General features: G+C 43.5%; 1 protein-coding gene across 1 annotated transcript in view; it reads right to left on the minus strand.

Annotated features, from left to right (window-relative positions):
* Nucleotides 1-536: 536 nt before the first annotated feature.
* The window catches only part of ppil2 (peptidylprolyl isomerase (cyclophilin)-like 2), a 296,148-nt gene continuing 275,875 nt past the window's right edge, over nucleotides 537-20,809 (minus strand). Inside the window, exons 17-20 of the mRNA XM_068005535.1 lie at nucleotides 9,450-9,522; nucleotides 7,491-7,553; nucleotides 2,487-2,629; nucleotides 537-1,023 (exon numbers count right to left, since the gene is read on the minus strand). Coding sequence (XP_067861636.1) covers nucleotides 927-1,023; nucleotides 2,487-2,629; nucleotides 7,491-7,553; nucleotides 9,450-9,522 — 376 coding nt within the window. The 3' untranslated portion in view covers nucleotides 537-926. The remainder of the gene's footprint in view (nucleotides 1,024-2,486; nucleotides 2,630-7,490; nucleotides 7,554-9,449; nucleotides 9,523-20,809) is intronic.

Consider the following 20,809-nt stretch of genomic DNA (forward strand, 5'->3'; position numbering starts at 1 on the left):
CTAACCATGCAATGTCCCATCTTTGTTCCAATAGGAAATGAGCGGAAACAAATAATATTAGATCTTCTTAAATCTCTGTCCTGTCTCATACATTTTGGACATGTAATCAGTCCTGTATCAGTGGGTGCTTCCAGCTGAAATTCAATGTTTCCACAGGAGGTGTTGAAGCAGGAGAAAAAGCATTGTGTAGACTCAATTAATGCAAGTGGAACACTCTCCACCTCAATTGTAGATCTGAACCATTTTGGTGGGTTACGCATCAGATTGACTTACTATTGTAGCCACGGGTTGCTTTGCAAAACTCACAGCAGAGTGACTGAAGTCACTGAAGCCAGCCGCTGTAATTTTCCAATAATTCTATAAAAGTAAAATAAGGTATTTTTTTTTAGGACATGTGGCCTGAGCCAGCACCAGAGTTACTCACTTCAGTTGAACAAAGACATGAGCAATGTTCTTCTGCACCTGCTTGGCTTCCTGATGAGGGAGTCTGAACTCAATGGGATTGTGCACCAAACAACAGGATGAATCATCTCAGCTAGGAATCCAACTGAGTTTAATTAAAATTGCACAGGGAAAATGAATTTAAAAAATAAAAGATAAATGATGGCTGATGTCATCATCTGCAGCCAGGAGTGTAACAAAACTCAGAACCTGGCCTGTCAGCAAGGAAACAAAATGTAACAATTAAATTTTCATATACACTAGAAATGGAAGCTTTAGCATTACAAAGATTCCGTTTCCCGATCACACCACTTTTAATTAGTAGAGAAAGAGTAGTTCTGGTAGAAATTCAGTCACTTATTCGACAACCTGGGGGTGTTTTAGAACTTCCTTTGAATGTGAATGAGATGAACTGTGGTGGGAAGCCAGCACTGCAGTATGGTGTTGGTCTCTTCACTTTGCTCTTTTGCTGCTTGGTGCCAGCTCTACCACGAGCTGAAGTTGCCAAAGCCGGTGATGCCTTTGGTTTTCTTGCTGTTGCTGGTGGAGGGGCTGCTGTCCTGATCCTCTGACACTCGTTTTCTGACACAGAAAAGAGAAAGGATGTGAAAATAGGGAGAAGGTGACAACTGGGGAGGAGGACAAAATATAATCAGAGCAGCTGCAGAGGCAACAGAACCTGTACGCCTCGATTTTAAAATTCTCATCCTTGCTTTCAAATCCATCCATGGCCTCGCCCCTCCCGATCTCTGTAACCTCCTCCGGCCCTACAACCCTCTGAGATCTCTGCGTTCCTCCAATTCTGGTCTCTTGTGCATCCCCGATTTTCATTGCCCCACTATTGCTGGCCGTGCCTTCAGCTGCCTAGGCGCTATATATGAATAGTTGATTGGTCAATTACACCAAGTCTGTGAATACACTAAGCCACGAATCGTGCCTTTAGGACTTTATATTTTCTCGCAACAAGTACGATATCTAAAAAATGATGAAGGTGAATGGCGAGGGACCTGAGGCTCCACCTCAAGTGGAAGGATCGTGCTTTTTATCTCAAGCAGAGTATGGTGAAGGAAATGCCAAAACCAACCCTGAAAATACCTCCCGCTGGCCAGTCGAAGTAACGAGACCGGTGGGTATTATTATAAGGAGGGAGAGGCACTTGTGGAATCTAGCGGTGGGCACAGTTGTGAAACAAAAAGGGTTGCAATATCACAGTAAAGTACATATCAAAGTGGGGTCCTTAACAGCAAAGATGAAAGAGTTCTCGCTGTGCAATTCTGAGGTCTCAGGGCAACTGATACTGAAACCTCAGAGTGTCCATCCCAGAGATGGCAAACTAACTCAGGCCATCTCATCTACTGTCTTATCTGAAAATGATGGAAACAGATGGCAGGCCAGTCAACAGCAAGTTATGACGTTTTGGTGTGTACATTTTATCAATACCATTCTAATGAGGGGCACACACTCAGGGTGTTACAACTTGCCTTTCCTTTTTATAGATGCTGACTGACCTGTTGTGATTTTCCATAAGAACATAAGAAATAGGAGCAGGAGTAGGCCATACGGCCCCTCGAGCCTGCTCCACCATTTGACAAGATCATGGCTGATCACCGGTATCTTCTGCTTTTATTTCAGATTTCCAGCAGTTGTTCCTTTTTATTTGTACCTCTCCTCGTTGTGGAGGAGTGTTAGAGGCTATGAAGTAGGCAGCATCCTCAGTCACTCTCCTTGTTTTGTCTAATATCGGCAGAATCTCCCCTAAAGGGGACAAAAAAAATCTATCGAGAAGATGAGTACACAAAAAAAACCCCAGAAACATCAAAATTAAATGAAAATAAATCCTTTTTGTTAATATATAAAATGTAAGAGCTGGAAGGGTCAGACAGTGAGTGTGGTGGTCTCAAACTTCCATCAGTAATGCTCGGTGATCTGGATTACGTTTACGTTCCTTGCTGCTGAGATGAATGCCTCATTTCCCTGAACTCTACTGCATTTGATGTGAAGGTTTTAGAGTTTATATGGGTTTGAGAATGGAAAACCTCACTTACTTGGTTCCCATGTTAATGTATTTTCCAACACCTTGTCGGTAGGTTTTTGGGGCTGCATCTGAACTGCTTTTAGGCACAATTGGCCTTGCTTTGGCCCGTTCCTCCTCTTCCTCGTTCCGCGCTTTCTCCCTTTCTGCTGCAATCTGACAACAAAGAAATGGTTGGTAATTAAACTTTCACACTGTGCACAATGCTTTTACCCTGCATTCACCCAACTGCAATCACTCTGACTATACAGGGTAATGCTCGCATCCTGACTGCAATAGGTTGATGCTCTTGGCTGTAGGTATCCTGTGTTGGAATCAATGGAAACGAGGTGGGTTAGTTCAGGTTTCTAATTTGGATTTATCTGCATTCACTACCCTGCCCATGAAACTTAACCTAAGCCATTCCTCAGTTACAAAGTGAGCTGGACCTTGTGCAAGTAGCTAGTCATTTCTGGCCAAATCAGTTCCAGGTTAGAACAAGTTCTATACAAGGGACAGACTCCTTTTGATTGCTGCAATTTAAAAAAGATGGTCTTCATTAAAAAGCATTTGGCAAAATATTTTTCCTTTGTTTATAAAGATACAATGGAATAACATGAGTTGCATTGAAATAATAATCATTGAATCGTTTCTGTAACCTCCTCCAGCCCTACAACCCTCCGAGATCTTTTGCGCTCCTCCAATTCTGGCCTCTTGCACATCCCTGATTTTAATCGCTCCACCAGTGGTGGCCGTGCCTTCAGCTGCCGAGGCCCTAAGCTCTGGAATTCCCTCCTTAAACCTCTCTATCTCTCTCTCCTCCTTGAAGATACTTCTTCGAACCTATCTCTTTCATCAAGCTTTTGGTCACCTTTTTTTTTATTCGTTCATGGGATGTGGGCGTCGCTGGCAAGGCCAGCATTTATTGCCCATCCCTAATTGCCCTTGAGAAGGTGGTGGTGAGCCGCCTTCTTGAACCACTGCAGTCCGTGAGGTGAAGGTTCTCCCACAGTGCTGTTAGGAAGGGAGAGCCAGGATTTTGACCCAGTGACGATGAAGGAACGGCGATATATTTCGAAGTCGGGATGGTGTGTGACTTGGAGGGGAACGTGCAGGTGGTGTTGTTCCCATGTGCCTGCTGCTCTTGTCCTTCTAGGTGGTAGAAGTCGTGGGTTTGGGAGGTGCTGTCAAAGAAGCCTTGGCGAGTTGCTGCAGTGCATCCTATGGATGGTACACACTGCAGCCACTGTGCGCCGGTGGTGAAGGGAGTGAATGTTCAAGCGGGCTGCTTTGTCCTGGATAGTGTTGAGCTTCTTGAGTGTTGCTGGAGCTGCACTCGCCTAGGACACTGCCCTGAGGAACTCCTGCAGCAATGTCCTGGGGCTGAGATGATTGGCCTCCAACAACCACTACCATCTTCCTTTGTGGTAGGTACGACTCCAGCCACTGGAGAGTTTTCCCCGATTCCCATTGACTTCAATTTTACTAGGGCTCCTTGGTGCCACACTCGGTCAAATGCTGCCTTCTGTGATGGTGGGGATATCGGGAGGAGGCAGAGATGGATCATCCACTTGGCACTTCTGGCTGAAGATGGTTGCAAACGCTTCAGCATTGTCTTTTGCACTCACGTGCTGGACTCCGTCTTCATTGAGAATGGGGATGTTTACAGAGCCTCCTCCTCCTGTTAGTTGTTTAATTGTCCACCACCATTCACGACTGAATGTGGCAGGACTGTCACTCTCACCTCACCTCTGGAATTCAGCTCTTTTGTCCATGTTTGGATCAAGGTTATAATGAGAACTGGGGCCGAGAGGTCCTGGCAGAACTCAAACTGAGCATCGGTGAGCAGGTTATTGGTGAGTAAGTGCCGCTTGATAGCACTGTCGACGACACCTTCCATCACTTTGCTGATGATTGAGAGTAGACTGAAGGGGCGGTAATTGGTCGCTTTGGATTTGTCCTGCTTTTTGTGGACAGGACATTTTTCACATTGTTGGGTAGATGCCAGTGTTGTAGCTGTACTGGAACAGTTTGGCTAGAGGCGCGGCTAGTTCTGGAGCACAAGTCTTCAGCACTACAGCTAGGGTGTTGTCAGGGCCCATAACCTTTGCTGTATCCAATGCACTCAGCCATTTCTTGATATCACGTGAAGTGAATCGAGTTGGCTGAAGACTGGCTTCTGTGATGGTGGAGCTTTGATCTGATCCGTTGGTTGTGGAATCGCTTAGCTCTGTCTATAGCATATTGCTTCTGCTGTTTAGCATGCATGTAGTCCTGAGTGGTAGCTTCACCAGGTTGGCACCTCATTTTTAGGTACGCCTGGTGCTGCTCCTGGCATGCTCTTCTACACTCCTCATTGAACCAGGGTTCATTCCCTGGCTTGTTGGTAATGGTTGAGTGAGGAATATGCCGGGCCATGAGGTTACAGATTGTGCTGGTGCTGATGGCCCACAGCACCTCATGGATGCCCAGTTTTGAGCTGCTAGATCTGTTCTGAATCTATCCCATTTCGCACCGTGATAGTGCCACACAACACGTTGGATGGGATCCTCAGTGCGAAGACAGGACGTCGTCTCCATGAGGACTGTGCGGTGGTCACTCCTACCAATACTGTCATGGACAGATGCATCTGCAACAGGTAGATTGGTGAGGACAAGGGCAAGTAAGTTTTTCCCTCGTGTTGGTTTGCTCACCACCTGCCGCAGGCCCAGTCTGGCAGCTATGTCCTATAGGACTCGGCCAGCTCGGTCAGTAGTGGTGCTACCGAGCCACTCTTGGTGATGGACTTTGAAGTCCCCCACCCAGAGTACATTCTGTGCCCTTGCTACCCTCATTGCTTCCCCCAAGTGGTGTTCAACATGGAGGAGGACTGATTCATCAGCTGAGGGAGGGCGGTAGGTGGTAATCAGCAGGAGGTTTCCTTGCCCATGTTTGACCTGATGCCATGAGATTTCATGGGGTCCAGAGTCAATGTTGAGGACTCCCAGGGCCACTCCCTCCTGACTGTATATCACTGTACCGCCACCTCTGGTGGGTCTGTCCTGCCGGTGGGACAGGACATACCCAGGGATGGTGATGGAAGAGTCTGGGACGTTGGCTGAAAGGTATGATTCTGTGAGTATGGCTATGTCAGGCTGTTGCTTAACTAGTATGTGGGACAGCTCTCCTAATTTTGGCACAAGTCCCCAGATGTTAGTGAGGCGAACTTTGCAGAGTCGACTGGGCTTGGTTTGCCTTTGTTGTGTCCGGTGCCTAGTGGTCCAATGCTGGGTGGTCCGTCCAGTTTTATTCTTATTATGACTTATTTTTAGCGAGATTGTACAACTGAGTGGCTTGCTAGGCCATTTAAGAGGGCAATTAAGAATCAACCACATTGCTGTGGGTCTGGAGTCACATATAGGCCAGACCGGGTAAGGACAGCAGGTTTCCTTCCCTAAAGGACATTAGTGAACCAGATGGGTTTTTACGGCAGTCCGGTAGTTTCATGGCCACCATTACTGATACTAGTATTTTAATTCCAGATTTTATTTAATTAATTGAATTTAAATTCGCCTGCTGCCATGGCAGGATTTGAACTCCTGACTCCGGATTATTACTCCAGGCCTCTGGATTACTCATCCAGTAACATAACCACTATGCTACTGTACCCGCTCCTAATATCTTCTTATGTGGTTTGGTGTCAAATTTTGTTTGATAATCACTCCTGTGAATTGCTTTGGGACGTTTTGCTAAGTTAAATGAAAGTTGTTGATGGTGCTTTTCTCCTTCTTACAGTATGGAAACGTCTGCCAAGCTCTTTCATAAATACCGTCCTCGTCATGCAGTAGGTGCTGATGACATCATTGGGGAAATGTCTATAAGAAGCTACAAAGTGCAACAGTGAAAAAGAACTAATGAGCAGACATTGTCATTAACACCGAGTGCTTCAACTGCACAGGTCAATTTAACTCTATGCACTTTCAGCCTCAGAAACACTCAGGAAACTCCCCCAGTAAGGTCACTAGCACTCACTGTTTAGATGGAAACACAATAAAAATGTTTAAGTACATCACGATTCTTATTAAGCATTTGATTTTGAAGGTGGGTTCTGATGTGGATAGCTTCTCCTTTAAACAAGTATTAGTACACAATGGAAAGGATGAAGCTAACTATTCAGAAGGTCGGAGGTGACTGGAAGGGAGTTAACGATGCTGTAAACTGACTGAGGGCGTTTGATGAAGTCACATGAACTGACAATGGAACATTTCACCTGGAGTTAGGATTGGGTTCCAATGTCCAATGCCTTCCAGATGTGTACAGAGATCTGAAACATACATTGAGGGTACGTTTAATTTGTTAAAAGGGTTCAGCTATGGAGGGGGGAGGGGGGCTTTGATGCCACACACTGTCTCCTTTTCATGTCTGCCATCTAAAACATTCCTCCTATTAGTTGTAATTTACAGCACAACAGTGCTGTGTTTGTCTCCACAACAACAGTGACTGCACTTCAAAAACAATCCACTGAATGTCATGTGTTTTCGGAGGTCCTGAGGATGTGATCAGGTGTTGTATAAATATAGGTTCTTTCTTTCTTTACTGTATCATGGGCCCGAGAGTGCTGACATTTCAGATCGGGTTATGTTCCTGAGACTCAATCAGCTGTCTTCTGCCATGGACTCAGTCAGTGAGTGACGCCACTGATATAGCAGGATTAGGAGCCATCAGTTTTTTCCTTACCCAGTTTTGCTGTGTAAGAGGAGTTCCAAATGTCTGCTCCGTTAGGTCTTTATTGATGCATTGAGGAGTACGAAGTCCAACCGTGAGCCGTAGCAAGGGCTCTTGTTCTTGCAGGCTGAGTGATTGAGACCAGGAGATCCCATTACAGTATAAACTAGATGGACAGAGATCAATGCCCCATTAAGGGCAGGCTACACTCACAAGGTTCAATGTCCTATAATTCACACAGGATAAAATAATGTGTTTGTTCTGCTTTACTTTATCACCTTTAAGACTCAGCTCTGGCAGGGTTAAAGCTGTAGATCTCTTTCCATGTACTTACCACAACATCTGCTTCTTCAAAAGGATCCACAAACACTGCTGTTCTCTCAATTTTGATCTCTTCCTGGGGACAGAGAGAAAAAAAAATCAGCTGCTGCCAATATGGACACTAAATGAACTATGTCGCAATTTGACACGCTGAGCCTCTGAGAATTAGCATACACGCAAGAAGGTACATATGCAGCCATGAAATTCTCAGGAGCCCATCAATTCAATGGGCAGTAAAGCCTGGAGTACAATCGCAGCTGATAATATATTTAAATTATTTCTATTTATAGTCAAGTTTCAGAATTAAAAATTCATCCCAACTTCTTTCACTGGTGACTAAAGCTCTATTTGGAGCTGAGATGGTTTTGTGAATTTAATATTTGATCACTGCTTGGAACAATTTGTAGATGGTGGCCAGGCCCTTCTTGGAAAAAACAGGAGACAGTTTAAATTGGAAGTGCTGACATGCCCTCTGTGTTTATTATAAATGTATTTTTAAAAATTAGTAATGTAAGTTTTTTTTCCCTATTGCTGTTGCTCACTTGAGTGTTAAGTACAATGATACCTAAGGAGAATTGCACTGTACAAGATTTCTTTCATTTTCTCAACTGACTGGAACTCTAACATGGTTATCCTGCATTATCCCAACTCCTTAAGGGATTCAGTCAATCACAATAAGAATGGGCAACCCTCACACTTCGAGTATCTGAGGCACCTAAGGAGCGTCGATGGGTTGGACAGGCAATATCACAAAATCCATTTGCAATAAGACCAGAATCATAAAACTCTTGCTGAAAAATAATTCAAGCTAGATGTACAGGGTTCAATGCTCCCATTAAGGATAAGTTGCACCCACAGAGCTTAATAATACAGGAGTGAGCTACAGGCACAAAGGTTCAATGCTCAAATATATTTTCATAAATATGTTCGGCTGCAGTTTACAATCCTCAGAATTGAACTTTGATAGACTTAGAGCTCTGGACATATGATTATTGTTTCTGATTATACCTCTGTGAAGCACTTTGGGACGTTTTTCTACGTCAAAGGCACTACAGGAGTGTAAATTGTTGCTGTTGTTGGCTTCTAGGACAAGGGCTCTTCTGATCAGAGTACAATCAAAGCTTCAACTTCAGAAAGGAAAGAAAAAAAATCACCAAACCCTCATTATAATCCAATCTCAAACATAGCATCATGTCGAAATAGGTGAGAGGGTTCATCCTCAGCATGGGAATGCTGCTCCCCTGGAGAGTGAAGGGCCAGGAGACAGTCACATCTGTGGTTGCATTGACTAAATATTTTGCACAATTACATGGAATTATTACATAGAATTTACAGCACAGAAACAGGCCATTCGGCCCAACTGATCTATGCCGGTGTTTATGCTCCACACGAGCCTCCTTCCTCCCTCCCTACTTCCTCTAACCCCATCAGCATAACCGTATATTCCTTTCTCCCTCATGTACTTGTCTAACTTCCCCTTAAATGCATCTATGTTATTCGCCTCAACTACTCCATGTGGTAGCAAGTTCCCCATTCTAACCACTCTCTGGGTAAAGAAGTTCCTCCTGAATTCCCGATTGGATTTATTAGTGACTATCTTATATTTATGACCCATAGTTTTGGATTCCTCAGAAGTGGAAACATCTTCTCTACATCGACCTTATCAAACCCCTTTATAATTTTAAAGATCTCTAATAGGTCACTCCTCAGCCCAGAAAAGAGTCCCAGCTTGTTCAGTCTTTCAATTGCATTGGCAGAGGAATGCCACATGACACAGTGGAGGGAAGAAGAACAATGAAAAAAAAAGTTGGTATGATAGGAGGCATGGAATGCAAACCCAGGAACTCATTCCAGCATCAGGTACATCAACTGGAATAATAGCTATTCAATCTCCAGCTATACATTATAATGTGACAGAAAAGGGGGAAAATAGGAATAGTCTCAAAGACTGCTATTATTAGAATAAGTTTACCTTTGGCAGGTCGGTCTTTACGTCACTCTCAATGTTCTCCATGGCCGTCAAGGTCTCAAAACCACCAACCACTCTGAAATTCAAACACAAGAAAATTAACACGCAAACTATCCTGTAACAAGCACATGCATTGCACTCCAGGGTTCACAGGTACTTGGAGAAACAAATCTGCAAGAAAATAGAACAGGCAACAGATATTCGGGTAAATATGGTCATACATGGAGTTTTTTCACTTCTGCTTTCTTACAAGATTTTGTAATTCTGTGAGCATCATTCTGTAAGTTGACATAAACCTAAAAGTCTGATAAATTAATAAACCTCCAATTCTGGCTAACAGCCATTTGCAACATATGATCAGGTCCCTTTACAGCACTTCATCCATGAAGCTCAGAGCTCCAAAGTAACACAGTGGATACAACTCCTACTAATCATTAGGCTGTGTAATTGCTACTGCATAATGGGACAGAACCAGACTGTCACAGGAATCCAGACTATCCAAATTCTGAGCGGGGAGCAATACATGAGTGCTCACTGGGATTGTGCCATTTCCCGAGAGGAAGTAGCCCTGTCTGCCTTCCTTCATCCCCACACTGCTGGATGATGTAAGATTCTGTGAATTACTGTTTGTTGTTAGTGAGAGTTAACCCTTTCAGAATTTATTCTGCACTATGCACAAAAAATCTCTAAAAAGTTTTGATTTTCTTTGATTTGTTTTGCAGACAGTCCTGTCCTTACAAAACTAGGTAGGAAAGTAAGCTGTGAGGACACAAAGAGACTGCAAAGGGAAATAGACAAGTTAAGTGAGTGGGCAAGAAGGTGGCAGATGGAGTATAATGTGGGGAAATGTGAGGTTATTCACTTTGGTAGGAAGAATAGAAAAACAGAATATTTTTTAAATGGTGAGAAACTATTAAATGTTGGTGTTCAGAGAGATTTGGGTGTCCTCGTACAAGAAAATTAATATGCAGGTACAGCAAGCAATTAGGAAAGCAAATGGTATGTTGGCCTTTATTGCAAGAGGGTTAGAGTATAAGACTAAGGAAGTCTTGCTACAATTGTATAGGGCCTTAGTGAGGCCACACCTGGAGTACTGTGTACAGTTTTGGTCTCCTTATCTAAGGAAGGATATACTTGCCTTAGAGGCGGTGCAATGAAGGTTCACTAGATTGATTCCGGCGATGAGAGGGTTGTCTTATGAGGAGAGATCGAGTAGAATGGGCCTATACCCTGGAGTTTAGAAGAATGAGAGGCGATCTCATTGAAATATATAAGATTCTAAGAGGGCTTGACAGGGTAGATACTGAGAGGCCATTTCCTCTGGTCGTAGAGTCTAGAACTACAGGGTATAGTCTTAGGATAAGGGGGCAGCCATTTAAGACTGAGGTGAGGAGGAATTTCTTCACTCAGAGGGTTGTGAATCTTTGGAATTCTCTACCCCAAAGGGCTGTGGATGTTTAGTCGTTGAGTATATTCAAGGCTGAGATCGATAGATTTTTGGAATCTAAGGGAATCAGGGGAAATGGGGATCAGGCGGGAAAGTGGAGTTGAGGTCAAAGATCAGCCATGATCTCACTGAATGGTGGAGCAGGCTCGAGGGGTCAAATGGCCTGCTCCTGCTTCCATTTCTTATGTTCGGTCAGGGATCGACTATGACAATTTTGTACATATGCATTATTTGTTAAAATACAAACTTGGTTCGAGTTTGGATTTTGATGAGTCTGCCCCTTTGACTAGAAACTCAACTGGACCAGGCACATAAATGCCATGGCTACCAGATCAGGTCATAGGTTGTGTATTCTGCAGCAATTGGCTCACCTCCTGAATCCCCAAAGCCTCTCCACCACCTACAAGTTAGCAGTGTGATGGAATACTCTCCACTTGCCTGGATGGGTGCAGCTGCAACAACACTCAGCAAGAAACTCAACACCATCCAGGGCAAAGCTTGATTAGCAGTCCAATCACCACCTTAAACATCCACCCCCACCACCACCAGCGCACCGTGGCCGCAGTGTGTATTATCTACAGGGTGCAATACAGCAACTCGTCAAGGCTTCTTCAACAGCACCTCCCAAACCTGCGACCTCTACCACGTAGAAGGACAAGGGCAGCAGGTGCATGGGAACACCATCCCCTCCAAGTTCCCCTCTAAGTCACACACCATCCCGACAGATATATATCACCTTTCCTTTATGGTCGCTGGGTTAAAATCCTGGAACTCCCTACCTAACAGTACCGTGGGAGTACCTTCACCACGTGGACTGCAGCGGTTCGAGTAGAAGGCCCACCACCACCTTCTCAGGACAATTAGAGATGGGCAATAAATGCCAACCTTGATAGTGCCGCCCATATCCTGAGAATGAATTTTTAAAATTCTGTCCATTTCCTTTATAATACTTCAACTGACCCAACAATCACTGCTCTATCAGGCAGTTTCATAATTAGTAGTAACTGTTGCATAATATTTTTAAAAAACTTACGTTAAGAATTCTAATATTCAGTAACACCTTTTTGTTGTTGATATCAACTTGAGGTAGTTTTTCTAATGCGTACTGTGATTCATTTTTCCATACAGCATGAATATTACTTTGTGTAGAGAGTTAATAGTTGACACAATTTGAAAGATGCCTGATATGAATTAAAGATGAAGGTCAAAAATAAATAAAAGATGTAACAGCTGTTGAGGCTGTTCTAATCATTTTACTGCAGACACTGAATTTCATCCTCAGAACTGACAATACTGCTTGGGAGGGGGGGAGTGGGGAGTGGGGTGCGGGTGGTGGTGAAGGTCCTGGACACACTCAAATCTGTCGATGCACGATCTAAGCTAGGTTGAGAATCTCTGAAGAGGAAAGCCTTTGATCGGTTTATTAATATTTAGCTCTCCCTACACCACAATTTCGTATGTTCGTAAGGGAAATGGAAAATGTTGGATATTTCTGGAAGTTTGAATAAGTGGATCTCCTCGGAGGGCAACTGGTCAAACTCAAGCCAGCACTATGTTTCTGTTTGGTTGTCCTATTTAGTTATCTACTGGCCAATGATCAAAACCCCGATTCGGGGAAATCAAACTAGTGAATTATTGTCTTGTAATGTCTGAATGTAGTTCAAGTCAGGACAGGTTAAGACCAAAGACTGCGCTTAGGGTGGGAATGAATTCCTGGGTTGACGTTGAACATTAACAACCATAAATCTGGCTGGGCAAGGACTTAGGATGCAGCAGCTTAAATCTTACAAAGAAGAATTGCTTCACAATTCTAAACATTACCTAGAAAATTACTTGTGTGGCTCACTCTATGCCTGTTCCATTTTTTTCTGCTTTTAAAAGTTCCAGTTGCAGACAGTCTGCTTTGCAGAGGCTGAATATACAATTCCCCAAGAGTGAGCTCTCAAAGTTCAGCAGCTGTGTGCAAGTCAATTACGTTTACCCTCATAACAACCGTGACTACACTTCAAAAGTGATCCACTGGTAGTAAAATGTTATGGGATGTCCTGAGGACATGAAAGGCACTATACATACATACGTAGGTTCTTTGTCTTTCTATGGCTGGTATCCCTGGGCATACTGACGATATTGGTAGTATGGCTATCTGAAGTTTTTCTTGTTTTAGGTAAAGGCTTACGACCCTAGAACTGCAGGCTTAGTACTGCAAGGAGTTCCCCAGTCTTTTTCTGGAGTAGAAGTCCTGTTCTCTCCTGTTTGGGGAGAACTCTATCACCCACTTGTTGGTATTTTGTCTCCCTTGGCTGAGAACACTGCAACAATGTTAGGATCCTGTAAATGATTCAATCCAATTACCCTGTGGAAGCCTGCTGATATTCTTATGAAATGCTAAAAGTCATAGATCTTGTTCTCGAGTCCAAAGTGTGAAACGCTGCCTCCTGCTGTACAGCAGCAACTGACCTGAAAAAAAAATCCCACTTAATGATCATTTAAGGGAAAAGTGGATAAATATTTGAAACAGAGGAAGATACAGCACTACGGGGACAGTGGGATTATTTCGGATTGCTCTAGAAAAAAGCCAGCATGGACACAATGGGCTGATTGGCGTGAACTTCTTTGCTTCTCAAAAAAAAATCAATGCTGCACCCTTCAGTGACATTAACATATTTTCTCTCCTCCTCACAAATGACCCCCAATCTTGTTCTCACCCAACATCCACACAGATTCATTTTCCATCAGGAGTAACAGGACGGTAATCAGGAGTGGGAACACTGGCTAATTTTCTCATTCTTAGCACAAGGACCTTAAGCGAACTGCACAGTTCCAACTGATGACTTAACGGAGATCAGTTGACTGAGCTGAGATTGGGAATTGAACTTGGGACATTTCTGGAGAGTGGCAGCTTGGATCAGATCTTGTGTCTCAGTCAGAAGGTTGTGGGTTCAAGTTCAACTCCAGGACTTGAGCACATAATATAAGCTAGGACTTCAGAACATTACTGAAGGAGTACTGCCTTTTTGGAAGTGCCATATTTCAAATGAGGTGTTAGCCTGAGGTCTTGTCTACCTGTTTAAGTGGGCGTGAAAGATCCCATGGCACTATTTAAAGAGGAGTAGGGAGTTCTCCCTGTGTCCCGGCTAAAACTCCTCCCTCAACTAATACTACCAAAAGCAGGTTAACTGCTAATTCATTTTATTTGCTATTTGTAGGACCTTGTTTACAAATTGACTCCTGCATTTGTGTACAACACAATGACAACACATCAAAAGTAATTCACTGGCTGTGACATGCTTTGGGATGTCCTGAGAAAGTGAAAGGTTTTATAAAAATGCAAGTTCTTAGTTTCTTTTATACATTGGGCTATCAGGATGTCACTAATCCACTTCCTCAATTTCTTTCGGTCTTCAGCAAGACAATGCAAAGTAATGCTAAGACCATGGCATTAAAGGGGCAGTGGCAGCATGGATACAAAACTGGCTAAGTGACAGAATGCAGAAAATAGTGGTGAAAGGTTGTTTTTCAGACTAGAGGCAAGGGAAGATTTGCAGGACTATGGGGAAAGAGCGGGGAAGTGGGACTAATTGGAAAGCTCTTTCAATGAGGCAACACAGGCACGATGGGCCGAATGGCCTCCTTCTAAGCTGCAAGATTCTATGATTCTAAGACACAGCTATTCCAATATGTACAGAGCAAATCAAAGGGCACTTTGAAACTAAAACTCTATAGACTTTCACTTGTGTAAAAGATGCTGCCTTAATTTATTTTCTTCTTTCTCTCAATGGAGAGCAAGAGAAGGTAAGAGAAACATCAGCCTGACGTAGACCAGCACTGGCATAATTCATCAGTGCACGAAGCGGGAGGGTGGGAAGATCGATTTCATGTAGTGAGACTTTCACTGAATGAAGAAGTGTTAGTGGACCTGAAGGTCACTTAAGTTTGAAGCCAGCAACCACAGTGGAAAAACCTCCCACAATGTAACTATCACTCTCATTAAAGTGGTATGTTGAGTCATTTTCAGATGTCAAATTACTTGGTAAAGAAAGGTCTTGTGTACATACAGGGGTTAACGTGGGGAGTCTTGAAACACCACATGTTTGAACATAGCAATATTTAAATGGCTGTCTGGTGAAGACCTGGAAACAGCTTCATTGAAAGTTTCCTCATAGATTAATAGTTCTTAATCTATGGGGCACAGAGAAGAAGAACTTGCATTCATATAGCGCCTATCGTGACCTCAGAACTTCCCAAAGCGCTTTACAGCCAATGAAGTACTTTTGAAGTGCAGTCACTGTTGTAATGTAGGAAGTGCAGCAGCCAATTTACACACAGAAAGGTCCCACAAACAGCAATGAAATAATGACCAGATAATCCATTTTTAGTAATGTTGGTTGAGGGATAAATATTAGCTAGGAGAACTCCCCTGCTCTTCTTCGAATAGTGGCATGGGATCTTTTACATCCACCTGAAGGGGCAGACAGGGCCTCGGTTTAACGTCTCATCCGAAAGACGGCACCTCCGAAGGTGACAGGCTGGTCATACCCTATGCAGTGCGGCCCTTGGTCACCTCAGTATAGCAGCGTTTATCTGTGAAGATTAGACAGCTTATTTACTTCGTCCTTCAGCCATCAATCTCTCTGAATAACTGAAAACAAACTGCACAGCAATTTTGCTGAAGAACATGACAGGGAAGTTCATAGACCTCCAAATGGGGTTGCAGTGTGACAAGGTTATTTGTGTCCAGAGTTCACTCACTCGAGTCTGCAACAGAACTATTTATTGCTGCCTGAGCAGCTACAAAAAAGGCAAGGTTTTTGATACATGACCTCTGACCCCTGCCACCTGCTTCTGCCCATTTACTGCCCTCGGGGGCAGTTGGAAGGGAAAGAATTGTGAGCATCTTGAATACACCTGTACGTCAAGGCTAGTCTGTAGTGGCGTGTGTGGTATGAGATTGCTGAATGTTGGCTATCTGTTTCAGCTGTGGCTCAGTTGGTAGCATTCTTGGCTCTGAGTTAGAAGGTTGTGGGTTCAAGTCCCACTCCAGACATTTGAGCACAAATCTAGGCTACACTGTCGAAGCCCCATCTGCCCTCTCAGGTGGACATAAAAGATCCCATGGCACTGTTTAGAAGAAGAGCAGGGGAGCTCCCCACGGTGTCCTGGCCAATATTTATCCCTCAATCAACATCACTAAAACAGATGATCTAGTCATTATCACATTGCTGTTTGTGGGACCTTGCTGTGTGCAATTTTCTACATTACAACAGCGACTGCACTTCAAGAGTACTTCATTGGCTGTAAAGCGCTTTGGGACGTACTGATGTTATGAAAGCCTCTATATAAATTCAAGTCTTTCTTTATCTGATTGGGTCCCATTGGCATAAAACTCACACAATAGCTGCCCTGTATGTGCAATTGTGTCTATCGAGCAAAATATAACATTCACACACATAATAACATTATGATTTAGTTTTATAAGTTTCTTTTTAGTTCTGTTGAAATTGGACTTTACGTTTCAATTCTTTTACTAGCGGTGCCTCCTTAAAACAACGGGGCACGTGCAAAAACTGGGGCAACACAGTGTCATCTTTATGGATCAATTAGCTCTATAGATCAACTGTAGCTCCTCCTTCTCTGCAAACTCCACATTTAAATAAGTAGGTGAATTACATCATCAGACAAGGTTAAACCTCAAAAGGATAAAGCTACAACTGTTACTCTAGTACGCTGTCTCTCTGTGCTGTCATCCTGTGACAGGGAGGGCAAATTACATAGAGCACCCCAGTTTTCTTTGCTTCAGGACCACAACACAGAATACTCCTGTTCGTGCGTGTGAGAGAGAGAGAGAGAGAGAGAGAATGAGAACTGACCTAGATTCACTGCACATTGCTGCCTTTACATTCCAGTTCAGGCAGGAATACTATCCCCCTGTTTAGCATTCAGGGAAAGAAAGTGAGATGATTCAGTGGAATACTTGATCAAATCAGAAAAAGATGTTTAGTAATAGAGAGAAGAATTTGACACACACACAACCAAATAGAACAAGAGTAAAAGTTCTAAATTGGGGAAAGGCCAATTTTACTAAACTGAGAAGTGATTTAGCAGAAGTAAACTGGAAACAGCTACTTGAAGGCAAATCAGTGTCAGTGCAGTGGGAGGCATTCAAGGTGGGAGATTCAAGGGGTTCACAGTAAACATGTTCCCACAAAGAAAAAGGGTGGGACTGCCATATCTAGAGCCCACTGGATGACAAGGAGCATACAGGGTAAGATAAGGGAATAAATGGATGCTTATATCAGACACCAAGAGCTCAATACTGCAGGAAGCCTACAGGAATATAGAAAGTGCAGGGGTGAAACTAAAAAGGAAATTAGGAAAACAAAGAGGGGGCATGAAAAAACGCTGGCAAGTAAAATTAAGGAAAACCCAACAATGTTTTATAAATACATAAACAGCAAGAGGATAACTAAAGAAAGAATAGGGCCTATTAGAGACCAAGAAGGTAACCTATGTGTGGAGGCGGAAGATGTGGGTATGGTTCTTAATGAATACCTTGCGTCTGTCTTCACAAAAGAGGGAGACGATGCAAAGATTGTAGTTGAGGAGGAGGAGTGTGAAGTATTGGATGGGGTAAACAGTGAGGGAGGAAATATTAAGAGGTTTAGCATCCTTAAAGTAGATAAACCGCCAGGCCCGGACGAAATGCATCCCAGGCTGTTAACAGAAGCAAGGGAGGAAATAGTGGAGGCTCTGACCATCATTTTCTAATCCTCCCTGGCTACAGGTGTCGTACCGGAGGGTTGGAGGACTGCTAACATTGTACCGTTGTTTAAAAAAAGAGAAAGAGATAGACCTAGTAATTATAGGCCAGTCAGTCTAACCTCAGTGGTGGGCAAATTATTGGAATCAATTCTGAGGGACATCATAAATCATCATTTAGAAAGGCATGGGTTAATCAAGGACAGCCAGCATGGATTTGTTAAGGGAAGGTCATGTCTGACTTGACTGAATTTTTTGAGGAGGTGTCAAGGAGGGTCGATGAGGATAATGAGGGTCATTGATGTAGTGTACATGGATTTTAGCAAGGCTTTTGACAAGATCCCACATGGCAGACTGGTCAAAAAAGTAAAAGTCCATGGGATCCAAGGGAAAGTGGCTAGTTGGATCCAAAATAGACTCAGTGGCAGGAAGCAAAGGGTAATGTTTGATGGGGGGTTTTGCAACTGGAAGGCTGTTTCCAATGGAGTTCCACAAGGCTCAGTTCCAGGTCCCTTGTTTTTTGTGGTATATTAATGATTTGGACTTGAATGTGGGGGGCTTGATCAAGAAGTTTGCAGATGACACAAAAATTGGCCGTGTGGTCGATAGTGAGGAAGAAAGCTGTAAACTGCAGGAAGATATCAATGGACTGGTCAGGTGGGCAGAAAAGTGGCAAATGGAATTCAATCCAGAGAAGTGTGAGGTAATGCATTTGGGGAGGGCAAACGAGGCAAGGGAGTACACAATAAATGGGAGGATACTGAGAGGTGTAGAGGAACAGAGGGACCTTGGAGTGCATGTCCACAGATCCCTGAAGGTAGCAGGACAGGTAGATAAGGTGGTTAAAAAGGCATATGGGATATTTTCCTTTATTAGCCAAGGCATAGAATATAAGAGTAGGGAGGTTATGCTAGAACTAGATAAAATATTAGTTAGGCCACTGCTTGAGTACTGAGTACAGTTCTGGTCACCACATTACAGGAAAGATATGATTGCACTAGAGGGGGAACAGAGAAGATTTACGAGGATGTTGCCAGGGCTGGAGAATTTAGTTATGAGAAAAGATTGGATAGGCTGGGGTTGTTTTCTTTGGAACAAAGGGAGCTGAGGGGAGATTTAATTGAGGTATATAAAATTATGACGGGACTAGATAGAGTGGATAGGAAGGACCTATTTCCCTTAGCAGAGGGGTCAGTGACCAGGGGGCATTATTTAAAATAATTGGTAGAAGGATTAGACGGGAGCTGAGGAGAATTCTTTTCACTCAGAGGGTCATGGGAGTCTCGATCTCACTGCTTGAAAGGGTGGTAGAGGCAGAAACCCTCAACTCATTTAAAAAGTACTTGGATGTGCACTTGAAGTGCCATAACCTACAGAGCTACAGTGTGGAAAGTGGGATTAAGCTAGATAGCTCATTTTCGGCCGGCATGGACACGATGGGCTGAATGGCCTCCTTCTGTGCCGTAACTTTCTATGATTCTATGAACATGTACTAGGATCCAGTGGACTGTCCCATACTGAACCACACTGGCAATTTGCACCTACTCTTTTACAATTTAAATTCCCACCACAGAATGAGGATTATTTTTTTCCCTCTCTTCTGCTGATTCACTATTTGCTCCCAAGCTCTACACAACTCTGTGTGTGGATATCAAGGTTTCAGTTGCCCAGGACCAGTTTTAAAACAGAACATTTCAAGGAAGTAAAACCCAGGATCAGATACACCATAATCAAATCTTTAAAAAAAAATTCCTAACTCCCCCACTGGCTCAAGTGTGTTTGTTTCGTGGCTAGCTCAGGCATAAGGTCCAGAAGGTTCCAGGTTTGATTCCTCTTCTGTGCTGAGTTAGTTGGTCTCAGCTACAGTACAGGATAGTAGCAACAATTGGCTTCTGTGCCTTGGAGAAGGTGGTGAAAAAAGCCCAGGGTTGCTCATCCTCAACGTTATCCAAGCACCCCTACTGTAAGAGGATACAATTTGAATTACCTGTGATTCTGAGTTCAAATATCTTGTAATACTCACTCACTGTCGAGGCTCACAATGGCCAAACGGATGACGTAGCTAAAAACACCCGATGCCCTGAAACTATACCCCAACAAGGAGTCGGCGGAGAGAAGATGGAGAAAATTGGTTGAAAAAACCCAAACTATTCCATTTTCTTCCCTCCTCTTCGAAGGTGTTGATATCCGCTAGCGCGGGATTCCATCGGCACCAGTTGTTGCCTGGTGCCTCAGCCAAGTGAGCATTCTTCATGGATGAGCCTAGACAATGAGTGATGGTGTGCTGTTCAACTGTGGATGGCATTGCAGTAGAGCCAACCCTATTTTCAATTCACCTTAACATGTGCACTTTCTGCCAGATACAGATTGGGAACCTTACCTGGTTTTCCTCTCCCTCATCCAGGGGCAACGAGGCCAATTGTAGGACTCCTACTCAAACCTGTGGATGAGTCTGCCCTCTTAGGTGGATGTAAAAGATCCCATGGCACTATTTTGAAGAAGAACAGGGCGTTCTCCCTGGTGTCCAGGCCAATATTTATCCCTCAACCAACATCGTTAAAAACAGATGATCTGGTCATTATCACATTGTTGTTCATGGGAGCTTGCTGTGCGCAAATTGACTGCCGTGTTTCCTACATTACAACAGTCACTACATTTTAAGAAATGCACTTAATTGGCTGTAAAGCGCTTTGGGCTGTCCTGAGCTTGTGAAAGGCACTATATAAATGCAAGTCTTTCTTTCTATGAGATTTATTAACTCAGCAGGGATCTTTCTTTCTATGAGATTGGCTAACTCAACAGGGATTGAATCCGGGACCTACTGATCTGAATGGTTCAGCTGCACGCTGCCGTGACCAACTGAGCCACTGGCCAAGCCATTTTAACTTTAAGCATAAACTGCCTTGCATGGGAGTCTAATCCACATATCAAGTATGTGCAAGAAAAAAAAGTCACACCTCTCCAGTCCTGCTCAATGCTCCCCAGTTTTCAAGGCCTCCAGTTTTGTGATCATAGTTTAAGTTAACTAACTTGCTTGCACTAAATGTGCCTTCAAGCATTCTAAAAACTTCAATTGTGCCACTTCTCAATTTTCATTCTTCCAACTGAAACACAATCAATTCTGTCAACACCTGCTCATAACCATTTAATGTTTTGACCC

Source organism: Heptranchias perlo, chromosome 25 (genome assembly GCF_035084215.1).
Source record: "Heptranchias perlo isolate sHepPer1 chromosome 25, sHepPer1.hap1, whole genome shotgun sequence".
In the NCBI taxonomy this organism is placed as follows: Eukaryota; Metazoa; Chordata; class Chondrichthyes; order Hexanchiformes; family Hexanchidae; genus Heptranchias; species Heptranchias perlo.